Raw genomic sequence first — 17,012 nt, 5'->3', positions numbered from 1 at the left:
TGACTGAGTCCCTGGACTCCATTATATAGTATAAGACATGAACCAGCTTCTGTGGCTGCCCTCTGACCCCTGCGTGTTTCCTATGGCGTCCACCTCTTCATGCACATAAGAAAATAAGTAAATGGGTTGGCTTTTTGCTTTTTATTTTTTCGAGACAGTTTCTCTCTGTGTAGCCCTGGCTGTCCTGGAATCTCTTTGTAGACCAGGATGGCCTGGAACTCACAGAGATCGGCATGCCTCTGCCTCCCAAGTGCTGGGATTAAAGGTGTGCACCACCACGCCTGGCTTAGTAAATGTTGTTGTTGTTGTTTTCGTTTTGTTTTCTTTCGAGACAAGGTTTTCTTGTAGTCCTGGCTGACCAGGCTTTGTAGACCAAGCTTGCCTCGGACTCACAGTGATCCACTCTGGCTCAAGTTAATGGTTTTTTGTTTGGTTGGTTTGGTTTGGTTTGTTTTTTGTTTTGTTTTTAATTGAGAAGAGTTTTTAAAGGACTGGAGATGAGGAATGCTTGTGTTGTATATGTGAGGCCCTGTGTTTAATCTTTAACTGCCAATAAATTTATGGTGGCTAACTTTATGCATCAGCTTTAGGGGATTTGTAGAAACTTAAATAAGAAATAAAATATTTGCCAGGCATGGTGGTGCCCCCCCCCCCCAACCCCCTTAAACTTAAAGCATTCCTTTTCTGCTCATGGACATCAGAGCTTCTGGGCGCCATCTCTGTAAGGTAGTAATCCCCAGTGTGAGTGGCTTGCTGTCGTTCTGTAGACACACAGACATGCACTGAGACTTGCCAGAGAACCCAAGGACATTGTTCAAAACTCGGGGCATGTGAGTTCAAGGCCCACTTGGGCTGTAGGTCAAGTCCTTGTTTTAAAAACCCAAACCAAACCACAAAATATTAGAGGAAAAAATTTTTTAAACTACAATAAGGAAGCACTCCAGAGACAGAGGCAGCCTGGTCTACAGAGCAAGTTCCAGGACAGCCAGGGCTGCACAGAGAAACAAAAAACAAAATTTTTTATAAAACTGAGCTGAGTTTGGTTAAGAGCACTGGCTGCTCCTGTAGAGGACCTAGGTTCAATCCCCAGCACCCCCACATGGCAGCTCACACCTGTCAGTTCCAGAGGACCCATGCACCAGGCATGCATGTGATGCACATGTTTATTTGTACATGCAGGCAAAACACCCACACACATAAATCTTTTTTTTAAACAGGAAGAAAGAGGAGGCTTTGTTCTGGTGCACACCTTTAATCCCAGCACTGGGAGTTCAAGGCCAGACAACATTCCAGGATTCAGGAAGCTCAGTTTCAAGACAAGCTCAGGATTTCAGTTAGTCCTGTCTTCTAATAACCCCAGACACCCACAGCTGGAGAAACTGGAGTAGCAACTCAGCAAAGAAGGTCCCTCTCACCCACTGTGGCCAGGAGATGCTTCTGAGATCCACTGAGAACCACTGACCTTAGAGGGCAGGGGTTTAGTAGATTGCTGTAGGCACTAGATTAGATGCAGCGCTGTTGTAATTTAGGAAGTTAATGTATTGTCCCACCTTACCTTGGGGCTGTGGTTCCTGAGATAAAATTGTCTGGCTTATGAGGCCTGCCATTTGCTCTCACTGAGCCACCTATTCAGTCCCCACCTCACCTTAATACGCGTGGACTTGTGAGGAGGGTGAGGGGACAGCCTTGAGCCATTGCTTCTCCCCTACCTCACGACTACCAGAGATGCTTGGCAGCATTTACCTCCCGAGCAGTTTTGCTGGGTCCCCACTGTTTGTTTTTAAACCTTTCTCCTGAGGGACTTGTGAGCGTGGTAAGATGTTAATGCCTGATGCAATGACTTCTGTGTCTTGTCTTTTTTACAGATGTTCTCAAACAGCGATGAAGCTGTAATCAATAAAAAGCTTCCCAAAGAACTCCTACTGAGGTAAGCCGAAGCCAGTCCCGCTTCACTCAGGGCGGGCGCCATGTCTGTGTATTAGTAAAGCCTTGTTGGCTGGTTTTTATCTGTGATATTTATCGTGAGAATCCAATCTTTTGACACCATCATCTACAAGTGTGTTAGCCTGCGCTCACAACCTTCATTGGATCATGCATCAGAAAGTCACAGGTTTTACCTGCTTGTCCATATTATCTGGTATTTTAAATTTATTGTAACAATTTTTTAAAAACTTAACAGCAGTGTTTCAACTTAGACCTGCATATGATTTTGCTTCTTGCCTTTGCTTTTGCCTCCTTGTAAAACAGGTAGAAAAATTTCAGTTCCTCAAAGAGCAGCTCTAGGTCATACCGTTTCCTGCTTTGTGTTTGTGTTAAAATCTTGTCTGTGCTGGAGATGAGCTGCTGCTCCCTGTTTTAAAGCATCTTTATGCTGCTGTGGGACAGACTTACACTTTTTATTTATTTACTTGCGGTTTTTGAGACAGGATCTCTCTATGTGGCCTAAGCTGGCCTTGAACACACACATACTTACGCCTCTGCCTCTCAAATGCTAGATCTGAAGATGCGCATCACTACACCTGGCTCTTTATTTTATTTTTGTTTTTTTTAAAAAGATGTATTTATTTATTTATTATGTATACAGTGCTCTGCCTGCATGTACACCCGAAGGTTGGAAGAGGGCATCAGATCACATTATAGATGGCTGTGAGCCACCATGTGGTTGCTGGGAATTGAACTCGGGACCTCTGGAGGAACAGTCAGCGCTTTTAACCTCTGAGCCATCTCGCCAGCCCCGGCTCTTTATTCTAAAACTAAAAAGCAGCTGGGCGGTGGTGGCAAGCTTTTAATCCAGCACTCAGGAGGCAGAAGCAGGAGGAATGCTTGAGTTCGAGGCCAGCCTGGTCTATACAGAGTGATTATTGGGACAGCCAGTTAAAAATCAGTGTTTCTTCTCTTCCCCGGACCATATTTAGGGTTAGGATTTTACAGTACCTTTTTTTTTTTTTTTTTAACTTAGTGAAACTGTGTTGTAGCATTATCCATGTCACAAAATACAACCTTCACTTTAGAGATTTTTTTTTTCAAGACAGGGTTTCTCTGGGTAGAGATCCGCCTACCTCTGCCTCCCTGAGTTCTAGGATTACAGGCATGCACCACCATACCTGAGATATTTGATTTAAGAGTTACTTATGTGCCAGGCTCAGTGCAGGTTCCTGTAATCCCAGCATTCGGGGAGGCAGAGGCAGGCTGATCTCTGTGAGTTCAAGTACAGCCTGGTCTATAGAGAAGGTTCCAGGACAGCCAAGGCTACACAGAAAAAACCCTGTGTCAAGATAGTAGAGCTGGGCCGTAGTGGCGCACGCCTTTAATCCCAGCACTCAGGAGGCAGAGGCAGGTGGGTTGCAGTGAGTTCAAGGCCAGCCTGGTCTGCAAAGTGAGTCTAGGATAGCCAAGGCTAACACAGAAAGACCCTGTCTCAAAAAAACAATCAAACAAAAGAATTACTTAGAAAAAATTGCATTTGGGGAATGAGTTATTTATAGATCCTCTTCTGTATTTAGGTATTTAATCAGCATATTTTGTATATTCATTTCTATAGGATATCATAACTGAGAAGGAAAATATACTTTGTTTTGGAGAGTTAACAAATTATTGTGCTCAAGGACAGCTCTTCAGCTGTTTCTTAGTCTAACCTTCCCCACCCCCACCTTTGTAGACAGTCTCACTTTGTAGCCCTGGCTGGCCTTGAACTCACTGCGTACCAGCCTGGCTTTGAACGCACAGAAATCCCTCCTCCCCATTCTGCCTCCCAAGTCGTTGCTCCCAGCCCCTTTTTTTGTTTTGTTTTGTTTTGTTTTTGTTTTTTCAAGACAAGGTTTCACTGTGTAGCCTTGGCTGTCTTGGAATTCACTATGTAGACCAGGCTGACCTTGAACTCGCAGAGATCCAAGTGCTGGGATTAAAGGTGTGCACCACCACACCTGGCTTATCTCCAGTTCTTTTAGCCTGAACTGCTTGCATGCAGTCTCCAGAAGTCAGTCAAGTGTGGATAGAATTTATGTTCCCTCACTGTATCTCTTACTTTCCGTTATTTGTGGTTATCTGCATTTTCTTTCTAAATGCTCCCGCCCCCTGATAATTTATCTTCAGGGTAAAAGGCATAAGAACCCTAAAATGTCTTTGTCATTCTGCTTTACATAGGGCAATGATCACACGGGTTGTGTGGTATTGGGGTAGGTTGGGGTGCACTAGATAAAATCCTCACAGTTTTGGAAGCCAGAGTGCAACCGTCTGTCTCTGTTGTCCTCCATGCTACACGTGGCTGTTGGTCACTTTCTGTTGTTGAATATTTGTTTAGACATCATGGACATGGATCCATTACAGTCCATCTGAAGCTGGTGTGGTGGACCACACCTTTGATCTCCCAGCACTGTGAGGCAGAGGCAGGCGAATCTCAGGCCAGCCTGGTCTAGGAGTGAGCTCCAGGACAGCCAGAGCTATAGAGACCTTGTCTCAAGAAACAAAGAGAAATCAGTCTGAGCTGAGTGTGATGATGACACCTGGGAGGTGGAGCCAGAAGACGCAAAAATTGGAGGCCATTCTTGCCTATGCAATAACTTCAAGGCCAGCCTGGGCCAAAGACCCTTTCTCAAAACATGAAACTAAAATAAAAAATTAATATAAGACGGCACATTTTGTTGTTTAATATTAGTGTCCATCTGTTTGTTCGTTTGTTTGTTTCATTTTGGAGACTGGGTCATAGCCCTGGCTGGCCTAAAACTCTGCCTTCACAGTACTGGGATTAGAGGCACACAGCACCCCACTTGGCAGGCATGATACTCCCAGTGGACTGTTTATTCGTTCCTCATGTCTGAACCAACAGGATGGCTCAGCCCTTGCTACAAACCTGATGACCTGAGTTTGGTCTCCAGACACATGCAGAAGTAGAAAGAGGGAATGAGCTATACACAAGCAGGCTACCATAGCATGCCCCCTCCGGCCCCCAGTCATACACAATGAATAAAAGATTTAAAAAGGCTTCTAGAACTAATGCTTTTATGTGGAAGATTTAAGGTCCAAAGATGGTCAACCATGTTGTGAGTTCAGCATACCACTTACCTTCTTGCTTTTGTTACCCTCTCCATAAAGAAAGCAAAGAGTGGAGGAGGGCTGGTAATTAGGATGAGAAAGTACAGTTCCACCTCAAAACATAGGCTTCAGTTGGAGGCAAGTGTCAGGCCAGCCAGACCCGCACAAACAAAGGTTGAAACCTCTGCTGCCTTTTGCTTCTCTTGTTCAGTGCTAAGACTCAAACCTACGACCGTAAAACGTGCTAGACGGGCACTCTGCCAGTGAGCCACAGCCCAGTTCATTTGTACGCATTACATCATTACTGAGATGATTTGTATGTGATTTTTTGTTTGTTTGTTTGTTTCTTGATCTTAAGACAGACAGGATTGCCCTGGCATCCTGGAATTCACTGTGCAAACCAGGCTGGCTTCAAACTCACAGGTCCTGCCACCCACCTCCCTATGCCTTCCAAGTCCTGAGCTGCAACGCAAGTCTCAACACATCCTACTAATGTAATTTTTAAATGAGTTTGTTTGTATTTGTTATTGTTTTTTATGTAATTCTGTCATAGGGAATGGCTTGCTTTGTTTCTTTGCTTGGCTTATTTTTGAGATAGGGTGTCACTGCAGCCTGCTTCTCTGTACTTGATCTTCGCACCTCCATCTCCCAAGTGCGGGGATTACAGGCATCTGCCAGCCTGGTTTTATTTTGTTTTGTTTTTAAAGATTTATTTATTATTTATACAGTGTGCATTAGATCACATTATAGATGGCTGTGAGCCACCATGTGGTTGCTGAGAGTCGAACTCAGGACCTCTGGAAGAGCTCTTAACCACTGAGCTATCTCTCCAACTCCATGGTTTTGTTTTAATTAATAACAAGATCTGACCTTTCTACCCTCTGCTCAGATGTAGTTGATAGGCAGCTCAGTCTCCTTGTGGGTCCCATAATATGGGGACTAGGGGCTGCCTCTGACATGGACTCTGGTTCTCACTTGTTGATCCCTTCCCCCTGACGAGGCAGCCTTCCCAGGCCACAGTGGAAGAGAATGCAGGCAGTCCAGATGAGACTTGGTAGGCTGCGGTCAGATGTTAGGGGAGGAGGGCTCCCCCTTTCTGAGAGGGAGGCAGGATGAGGGTAGGAGACCTGGAGGAGACTAGAGAGGGGCTATAATCAGGATGTACACACACTGGCACAGTCTTCTTGTATAGATCTCCCAGCGCTAAGACTATATATAAGCTAAGTCACCATACTTAGCTTACTGCAAGTCTTGATAGCTTGAGTTGTTTCATAGTTTATCTATGTACTTATGTCACCTATGAAAAAACTTTTGTCATTTGTAATTTTTACTGTAATTTTTTTTCATTATTTTAGGTAGAATGTTCAAGTCATGTTGAACAAAGATGATTCCTGTCTTGCTTCTAACTTTAAAGGCTTTTTTGATGTAATAAATAACCCAACAGCCAGGAGTAGTAACATTGACCCACGTGTTAGCCTATTAATTTAGAGCATTGCTCACATAACATATCGTGAACCTATAGGTAGAGAAAAATAAGTAGAATTTTATGTCTTTTTTTTTTTTTTTTTTTTTTTTTTCTTTGTCACTGTACTTCAGGGTGGTGGTGGTGGTGGTTGCTTTGAGACAGGGTTTCTCTGTAGCCTTGGCTGTCCTAGACTCACTTTGTAGATCAGGCTGGCCTCGAACTCACAGCGATCCACCTGTCTCTGCCTCCCTAGTGCTGGGATTACAGGTGTGTGCCACCATGCCTGGCTTTGTATTTCAGTTTTTACAATCAGTTACCAACTGTCAGATTTCTAGTTGGTTTTTTTCTCTCATTTGCTATAGTAACACAGCTGAGTGATTTTCCTTGAAAGTTTTCTAATTATTTCATTAGAGTAACACCCTAGGCATGAATCATTTAGATGAATAGGGTAGACAGGGTGTGGTGGTGCACACCTGTGATCTCAGCAGGTGGGAAGCAGAGGCAGGCAGATGGAGTTCAAGGAAACCAGTCCCCTGCCCCCCAAAAAGAAGCAAATAAATTTTCTTGAGTAATTTTAAGCTTACAGAAAAGTTACAGTACAGAACCCCAAACTCCCCCCCCCCCCCCCCCCCCCCCGCCCTTGGATATGGCGATACCTTCACCCACCTGTAATCTCGCCATCCAGGAGTCTGAGGCCAGGAGATCATGACATTGAGGCCAGCCCGAACTGCATATAGAGACCCTATCTATAAATAAGCAAGCAAACAAAAAACCAGTTGGGTGGACATGGAATAAAAGAGGGAGATTGGCTTTCATAAATTGCCTGTAGGAATGTAAAACTAGTACAGCCGCCATGGAAAAAACAGCCTGGCAGTTCTCAAAAAGCTAAATTTAGAAATACCATATCATCAGCATTTCCACTTTTATAGTTAGAATGATGTAATAATAATTGGAATGAGGACCTGTGGGAAGGCTCAGTGAACAAAGGTATTTGCCACCACGCGTGAAGACCTGTGTTGGATCTCTGGGAGCCACTGCCCCCAAATAAATAAATAAATGTGATGAAATAGTTGGAACGATTATAGCAGCATTACTAGTAATAGTCAAAAATTATGTGTGTTTGAAAGAAGTCAAACACAAAGGAAGGGCCTTATTACTTATTCACCTATTCCCATTTTATTATCTTTCTTTTTTTAAGATTTATTATTTATTTATTGTGTATACAGTGTTCTGGCCTGCAAACCAGAAGAGGGCACCAGATCTCATTAGAGATGGTTGTGAGTCATCATGTAGTTGCTGGGAATTGAACTCATGACCTTTGGAAGAGCAAGCAAAGGTTGCTCTTAACCTCTGAGCCGTCTCTCCAGCCCCCCATCTTATTATCTTATCGAAGTTATTTCCTGGGCTTTTGTTGGGTGTTGTTGCTGACCCTGCAGTATATAGAGAAATTATGTTTGCTTATTCTGTGGCTCCTAGTTTCACCCTTCCAACTCAGTACCAATTTTAGTCAGTTTCTCATGTGGAACATATAAAAATATATCAGAAATCTAAGATGAGCCTGGTTGTTCAGGTGCATGAAGGCTGAGGAGTCAAACGTGCATGTGCTGTGAGAATACAAGTGCTCTTGGCTGCCACGCCACCCCTCCAGCCCACCTCATGTGTGCCTTTTCTAGGGGGAAGGGAGGTTGAGACAGGGTCTGTCCAAGAGTCTCCAGTTGTCCCTGGACTCTCACTCTGTAAGCCAGGGTGAGTCGAAGGTTCCCTGTGTCAAAAAGTGGAGAGGACTGTGGGTTAACACAGAAGCGCAGAGCCTTCATATCAGGGAAATTGCTTGTAACCATTCAGTGCTGTTGCTGTTTTCCCTTTGTTTCCTCTTTGATGTTGTACAAGCGTTTGAACCATCCAAACCACCTCTTGCAGCCGGGTGGCCAGTGCACACCTGCAGCTCAGCATTCTGGAAGATGGGGTGGGAGCTCATGAGCTCACGGATAGCCCTGGCTGTAGAGTGAAGTCCTGTCCTACAGAAGAAAGAGCAAGAAAGCAATGCTGCCTTCAGAACTAAAAAATACTTAAAGTTGTGTGATACTAAAAGAAGACATAAGTCCAGTGGAAAAGGTGGTTAGAACAAATTCTCCAACAAGCATGCACAGTCTTGTCAGATGGTGTTGGGAGACGGCTGTCCACACCAGAAGGATGAAGAGGGGCTGGAGAATCTAAATGCACTGCAGCGGCAACTCGTGGGTTTCGTGTGCAAGGCCCTGTGTCTGACCCAGCGGCACACATGCAGAGTGAAGTTACACTCTTACCATAGCCAGTGTCTACCTCTAGTACACCCCCCAAACCTCAGCATAATAGGTAAAATTATTTTTTAAAAAAAATCAATAAAACATAGAGGGATGGCTCCATACCATTGTACCTGGCAACGATTTCTTGAATATGATACCCCAAATTCAGGAAATGAGAGAAAAATATGTAACTTGGTCTGCACTGTAATTTAAAGCTTTTACACATTCCAAGAGGCTGCAACAATGACAAGGTATGGAAGAAAAATGCATGTGTGATGAAAGACTGTAGTCTTGGATGCACAAAGAACTTCACAGTGCAACAAAACCCACAAGCCATGTGATAGCAAAATGACTACCAGACATAAGTAGGTGGGTTTCTGGTCTTGTCTTTGTTTTTTAAGACAAGTCTCTACATATTTTGTTTGTTTGGTTGGTTGGTTTGGTTTTTGTTACTGTTACTGTTGTTTGGTTTTGGTTTTTTAAGATAGGGTTTCTCTGTGTAGCCTTGGCTGTCCTGGACTCACTTTGTAGACCAGGCTGGCCTCGAACTCACAGCGGTCCACCTGCCTCTGCCTCCCAAGTACTGGGATTAAAAGCATGCGCCACCACGCCCAGCACAAGTAGGTGCTTTTCTGAAGAAAATGTACAAATAACCAGGAAGCACATCAGAAATTCTCAAGCTTTGTGTGGTGACTTAAATGTACTGCCTAGGAGTCCAAGGCAGGAGAATTGTGAGTTTGAGGCCAAGCTAGTCTATAGCATCAACTACAAAGGCACATAGAGATGCCAGATCTTATTTCACAGCCATTAGTGTGGCTGTAAAAAACAAAAACAAAAAAACCAAGAGGAAATAATAAATGATAACAAAGATGGAGCTATTGGAACTCAGGATTTCTCTGTGTTATCTTGGCTGTCCTGGACTCACTTTGTAGATCAAACTGGCCTCGAACTCACAGAGATCTGCCTGCCTCTGCCTTCCAAGTGCTGGAATTACAGCCATGTGCCACCACACCCTGCTTGGATTAGGACATTTTTGCACTGGTAAATAGGTGTTTCAAATGGTACAACTATCCAGGCATGGTGGAACACGCCTTTAATCCCAGCACTCAGGGAGGTAGAGGCTGGCGGATCACTGTGAGTTTGAGGGCAGCCAAGTTTACACAGAGAAATCCTGTCTCGAAGATGGATGGATGGATGGATGAGATGGTACAACTGATAACATAGCAGAACAAGAGTTCTGTGAAACAAACAGTGGTCCAGAAGTTCTTCTTCTGGCTATATATCTGAAATAATTTAAATCAGAGATTAAAACAGGTATTTGTGTTCATAATAACAGAATTTGTAATAACCAGTTGAGGAAAGTAACCCAGGTATTCACCAATGCATGTGCAGAATGTGGTATTTGTATATAATAAACGATTCTTTGTCCTCACAAATGAAATAATACCAAGTACCTGTCCAGAGAGAAAGTAGAATGGTGGTTGCCAAGGGCTGAGAGAGAGAGGTAATGGCAAGTTACTATTAAATATGAAGCTTTGAATAGACCACGTAAGGCTTTAGAGGTTGGTGGTAATGATTACACAGTAGGAGCCAGTGCTCAATGCTGCTAAGCTATATACACTTCAAATAGTTAGGTTGGAGGCTGACCCTCAACTGCTGTATCTTTCAGTGTAGGAAAAGCTGGCTTTGCAAATGACTCGAGGTTTGTTTGTATTTGTGTGAAAGGCCTGCCTCTGGGTGCTGGAGGTGTTCCTGTGTGTATGGTGTTGTGTATTCGTCATTATAGGCTAAATCCAAGAGAAACTTCTAATCAACTGTTAGGGGATAGAAAGGGGAGGCCGACAAGAGAGGGCACTAGAGGGATGGCTGCTAGCCATGGACAGTGATTTTTGTAGATGAAAAGATAATGACACCTATTTTGCACACTATAACAATTAAAACACACACCAAAAAAACCCTAGACACTGTGTTTGCACACCTGGATGCCCACCACTCCTGTTGCATGAGGACCCTGAGTTCAAGGTCATCCTGGACAGCAAGATGGGGTGGGCTGGAGAGACTGTGGAAGAGGCAGAATACCTAAAAGAGAGAGAAATGGTAAAATCTTGTTCCCCTCTCTTCTCTTCTTAGGATATTTTCTTTCCTGGATGTTGTCACCCTGTGTCGCTGTGCTCAGGTCTCAAGGGTAAGATGGCTGACATGGTTACAGAGGACCATTTCCTGGCACTGGGGCTGGTAGCCTCTGTAGCGGCTGTTATTTTAGGTGTTGCTTATATATTTTACAGAAGATACTATTTCACTCAAAACCACATCCATGCGATGTGACTCTGGTTGCTTTCTGTTGTGTGCACTGTTGTCACATTTGTATAAGGGTGCTTTACATTGAATGCATGAACTCTGCCAGTTAACTAAGGAATCAAATTTTGCTACTTTTTAAAGTTCATTTTCTACCAATACATAGACACACACATGAATATATTAAAGGCTCTTGAGCATCTAATTCTCACGTTATCACCACATAGTCTTTCCTTCAAAAATGACAGGAGGGAGGAAAAAGTTACGGAGCAGCACTAATGAAGGTCCATAAAGTACAGTTTCCATGTTAGGTAAACCCAAGTGCTTCTTCACGCCGTCAGTATAAATGCTGCCACCATTGTATTTGAAAAACCAAGGACCTTAATGTAGAAATTTCCTCTTTATGGTAATTTTAGAGTAAATTCTCCATCCTAAAAGTTATACTTAAGTGCATGTCCACTGTTTTAGAAACAGTGAGCAGTGCTGTGATTTCTTCAGCAGCTATATGGTCTTTTAAGCATCCTTACAAACGGGCACATTTTCCTCTCTGACTCCATACAAACTGAAGTCATGCAGTGGTGTGCGCAAGGGAGCTTTAATTGTGGTTTTCACTTACGGAAGGGAGGGAGGGAACTGTGCCAAGTCTCACTAACGCTGGAGTGTTGGTGCCTTGGTCTCTGTTCTGATGTGGATTGTATCGAAGGGAGACACTTACTCTTGTGCCATACTGCCAGTACTTTGAGGGTTTTTTGTTTTGTTTTTAATGCAGACGCTAGGGAGGAACCTGTCATTTCTAACTTTAGGCTGAGTTCTGCCCATTTCCTCCTCAGTGAAGAACCTGGCAAGGACTAGCACATAATCAGATATATTTAGCCCAAGAATCTCTTAAACGTGGTTTTTTAAGAGTTTTATTTGTTACTTCCCATGGCTAACTATTTAAAAGAAGTAGAAAAAAAAACAAAACATACAACAAAATAACACTGGAGGAGGGCTGGAGAGATGGCTCAGAGGTTAAGAGCACTGACTGCTCTTCCAAAGGTCCTGAGTTCAATTCCCAGCAACCACATGGTGGCTCACAACCATCTATAATGAGATCTGGTGCCCTCTTCTGGTGTACATGTAGGCAAAACACTGTGTATATATGATAAATAAATCTAAATTAAAAGAATAAAATAACACTAGGAGAATTGAAAGCCACAAAGAAAAAAAGCAACATTGACTGTGCGAGAAACGTCTCTAGCTTTAGAATACCTGCTTGCTTACCCTCACTCCCTGTAAGTTACCCTTGGGTTTCTAGGAATATCCAGAATTTTGGTGTTGGAAATTTTGGAGAAAAGTGGGACATGGTGGCCCAAGCCCTTAATCTCATTAGTTGGCAGGCAGAGGCTGAGGGGTCTCTAAAGAGTTCCAGCTCACCCGGTTGTTCAGTGAGACCCTATCTCCAAAAAAAGTTGTTTTTCAGAGAAATGGCTATAAGTATAACCTTCATTAAATTGCTTTTTAAATTTGTTGTTATAAAGAGCACTCTAGATCTGGATATGGTGGCTTATACCTTTAGTCCTGGCTCTTGAGTGTCTTGGGTTTGAGGACACCCTGGGCTTCATAGTGATACTTCGTCTCAAACACACACAGTAGACTGCCCATTTTGTTCTGAACAATATGTGGCTTCTGTTACCTAATTAGGTGAAGCTTTTAAAGGCTTTAAAACACCAAAAAATCCACAACAAATGAGCTGAATGTTGGAAAATGTAATAAACTTTCTTGCTTCCTCCAGTTGATGGAAGAGACATCTAAACAGGTTTAAGTTGGCAGTTTTAAAATGAACATGAGCCCTGGGCCTGGCATCCTAGGACGGTTGAGGCTGAAGCAGGAGACCGAGAGTTGGAGGCCGGACGGGCCTGCACAATAAGACCTTTCCTAAACAAGCAGCTCGGTGTAGCTCAGGGGTAGAATGCTTGCCTAGCATGTACAGGGCCACAAGGCCCTGGATTTGATCCCCAGTGAGACAAACAATAAAATAACATTGTCGCTGAGTCAAGTTGGACAGAATATTGATTGATTGCAAAGCATAGCTGAGTGAGTGCATTGGTGAGGAGAACACATCAGAGAAAGACAGGCGCCGACCAGGCTGTCTGCCGCTGCCACCAGGGCCGCACCACCACGCTGCTGGCTGATGGGGGACACTGGCAAGGAGTGAGGACGGCGCTGCCCAATCTCAATTATTTGTTGGCTGAATTGTGAAATTAAATATTACAGCTTCCGTTTTGATTTCAACCTCTGTTCATCTGTCATATCTTTTTATTCAAAATAGGCCTGGAATGTCCTAGCTCTGGATGGCAGTAACTGGCAACGAATTGACCTGTTTGATTTCCAGAGGGATATTGAGGTATGTGGTGTGTGGCCCCATTTATCTCATTAGTAGTTACAGCACTAATGCCAGCCATTAAATCTTTTTCCACTGAAGAAGCTTTTATTTTTGGTACAGCGAGCTTGCTTCATGGAAGCCTCCAATGTTCTCAGAGAGGATTTTCCTAGTGAGGTGTGGTAGCAATGGCCTTTAATCTCAGTAGAGTTAGGCAAACCAATGTGAGCTGGAGGCCCTGTCTCAAAACAAAATGATGGCAACAACAACAAAGTGTCTCCTGAGCTTTGGGAAGAGGGTACTAGGATTCAAACCTAGGCAGCATGCACGGTAGATAGGCCACACTCGGCTACTGGCCTGTCTGTCTGCCCCTAATTTCCTTCAATTTTTGAGGACAAGTAGAATTAGTTCTCTGAAACAACACTAAATTCTTTAATAACTTTAATCCTGAACTGAGACCAAGGGTTTTGTTTGTAGTTTTTGTTCATGTAAAGCAGGCTATTTTATATTTGTTTATTGTGTAGTAGGTAGGCTTAAACTTGTTGGAATGGTATTTGTGTTTGTTTTTTAATGTGTGTTTTGATTCCTGGGGGAGCAAAATTGATAATTTTTATAGAAAATGAAGAATGGATAAAGCTAAAATTATTAAAATTGTTTTTATAATGAGGCAGTTTCCTTGCATGTGAAGGTTCTGCTTTTTCTCATTTAACCTTTTCCTATAGCCTGGTACCTTTAAATACAGAAGTATAATAAAAGTGTGCATCCAGGCATGCCACTCCCAGCACATAGAGAGCCCAGAAGAAAAGAAAGAAGTGTAAGGTGGGGTTGAGAGATGGCTCAGATGGTAAAGCCCATGCCATATAAGCATGAGGACCTGAGTTCAGATCCCCAGCATCTGTGTACAAGTCAGGACTGGAGGTTCTATAACTCCAGAACTGAGGGAGGGCAGATGGAGACAGATGCATCCAGCTAGGCGTGTGGCGCACGCTTTTAATCCCAGCACTCGGGAGGCAGAGGCAGGTGGATCAATGTGAGTTCAAGGCCAGCCTGGTCTACAAAGTGAGTCCAGGACAGCCAAGGCTACACAGAGAAACCCTGTCTTGAAAAACCAAAAAAAAAAAAAAGACAGATGCATCCTAGAAGCTTGCTGGCTAGCCAGTCTACCATAGTGGAAGCTCTAGGTTCAGAGAGGAGAGGAGTCCTATTGTTACAAAGAGGAAGAAGAAGGAGAGCAGTTAGAGAAGGCACCCCAACAACAGCCCCTGGCCTCTGTGCACACCTACTCACATGCATGCAGGGTCACCCTCCTCTGCATAGCTCTCGCAGAGCTGAGGAAACGGCTCAGCAGTTAAGAACACCGGCTGCTCTTCTAGAGGACCTTGGCTTGATTCCCAGCGTCCAATGGCAGCTCAGACCTCTCTGTAACTCCAGTTTCAAGGAACCAGGCTTCCTCTTTTGGCCTCCACAGGCACTGCATACATGTGCTGTGCAGGCATACATGTAACCAGAATACCCATACAATTAAAAATAAAATAAAATTTAAAAACCTCACCAACATACTGCATTTACCCCATAATTCTCTGGTCTCAAAGATACTATCTACTTTTAAAATGTGACCCATAGATTGATTCATCAAGATGGTAAGTGCTCACTGAGTTCCTGCTATGTGCGGAATGAATGCTATGCTAGTTCTTTGAAAGGACAGGAAAGTAAAGATGGAAGGTTATATATAGCCTTGCCTTGCTGTGGCTACCCCAGGTGAACCACACACAGCACATAGATTCTTCAAGAACAAGATGGCACCAATCCTCAAATACAGGTTACCTACAAGTTAAACAAAATAAGAGTATAGACTGTAGAACAGTGTTTCGAGTAGATGGGTAATCAGAAAGGCTTTCTCGGAGTAAATTGACATTTTCTTACTTAAAAGTCTTTCTCTTCCTGGATAGTGGTGGTGCACGCTTTTAATCTCACTACCCAGGAGACAAACAGGTGGGTCTCTGTGAATTTGAGGCCAGCCTGATCTACAGAGTAAGTTACAGTACAGCCAGGGCTACACAGAGAAACCCCATCTTAAAATAACAAAAACAAAAAAAGAAGTCTTTCTCTCTGTTTCTAAGTGGTTTTTTAAAAGATGTATTTTTGTCAAAAGTAACCTAGGCTATCTTTTTGCCTGTCTCCTTATAGGGCCGAGTAGTGGAAAATATTTCAAAACGATGTGGAGGCTTTTTACGGAAGTTAAGTCTTCGTGGGTGTCTTGGAGTAGGAGACAATGCATTAAGGTAAAAAAAAAAAAAAAAAAAAAAGACTTAAAAAAATTTTTTTTGGCCAGGTGTGGTGGCACACGCCTTTAATCCCAAACAGAGGCAGGCAGATCACTGTGAGTTCAAGGCCAGCCTGATCTACAAAGTGAGTCCAGGACAGCCAAGGCTACACAGAGAAACCCATTCTCAGAAAACAAAAACAAAAAATAACTTTTAATCTCTTCGATTGAAGTAAAAAACAGCATTGTCTGAGAAAAGGCAAAACACTAAAGTAGCATTTAAATTTCTAAGCTGTTAGAAATGCAAGCATATATATTGGTTATGACAAAAATACCTAGTAGGAAGTGGGGACCCAGGGCATAGAAGTGTACCCTAATAATCCCAGCATACAGTAGGTGCAGGGAGGAGACGCTGAGGCAGCCTGGGCTACATAGCCAGCAGAATAGGAAAGAGATGAGGTTTCAAAATGCTCCCTGGTAAAATAGTTCTTTGGGGACCTTGAATAAGTTGGATTTTTTAGGCTTTTATTAACTCAAAGATGAATTTCATTTTCAGCTTTTGTTAACATGAAAATCAATGATTAATCCCAGAAACTGAGAGGTTAAGGCAGAAGGACTGCAAGTCAAGGTCAGCCAGGGCTACATACAAGTGAGACCCTTCTGAGGTGACTGAAAGAAGAAAATGTTTACAGCTGTAAAGAACAGTTTGTGGAGCTGGTACAGTGGGGTATACCTTTCAGGAGGCAGAGGCAGGTAGATCTCTGTGAGTTCAAGACCAGCCTGGTCTATAGAGTGAGTTCCGGGACAGGCAGCACTACACAGAAAAAAACATGTCTTGAAAAAACAAAAAGAAAAATAAAAAGAACAGTTTGTGAGCATATACAGGGGGAGGAAATCCCCCTCAGGAACAGTCATAGGGGAGGGGGAAAAGGGGAGGGAGGGAAGAATGGGAGGACACAAGGGATGGGATAACCATTGAGATGTAACAAGAATAAATTAATAAAAAAAAAAAAAAAAAAAAAGAGAACAGTTTGGAGCCGGGCGTGGTGGCACACTCCTTTAATCCCAGCACTCGGGACGCAGAGGCAGGCAGATCACTGTGAGTTCGAGGACAGCCTGGTCTGCAAAGCGAGTCCAGGATGGCCAGGATAACATAGAGAAACCCTGTCTCGAAAACAGAAAAACAGTTTGTGGGAAATTAATTTCTTTAGACCCACCAGCTGCTTGGTGCTCTGTTGAATTCACACCTCACACAACAGATACATAAGTTTGTTTTTATTACTCCCAACAGCAAGTTCTTTGATGTTTTCC

At 43.3% G+C, this 17,012-nt stretch overlaps 1 protein-coding gene across 2 annotated transcripts in view; it reads left to right on the top strand.

Moving 5' to 3' along the window:
• Fbxl20 (F-box and leucine rich repeat protein 20) overlaps positions 1-17,012 on the top strand; it is a 56,917-nt gene that overhangs the window by 21,704 nt on the left and 18,201 nt on the right. For both annotated transcript variants that reach the window (XM_051158468.1, XM_051158469.1), the window contains exons 2-5: positions 1,866-1,927; positions 10,912-10,966; positions 13,388-13,462; positions 15,626-15,720. In XM_051158468.1, coding sequence (XP_051014425.1) covers positions 1,866-1,927; positions 10,912-10,966; positions 13,388-13,462; positions 15,626-15,720 — 287 coding nt within the window. The remainder of the gene's footprint in view (positions 1-1,865; positions 1,928-10,911; positions 10,967-13,387; positions 13,463-15,625; positions 15,721-17,012) is intronic.

The sequence above is a fragment of the Acomys russatus genome, chromosome 16 (assembly GCF_903995435.1).
Source record: "Acomys russatus chromosome 16, mAcoRus1.1, whole genome shotgun sequence".
NCBI classification, from domain to species: Eukaryota; Metazoa; Chordata; class Mammalia; order Rodentia; family Muridae; genus Acomys; species Acomys russatus.
Note: the sequence above shows the minus strand (reverse complement) of the source record. Positions and strands in the feature narration are given on the sequence as shown.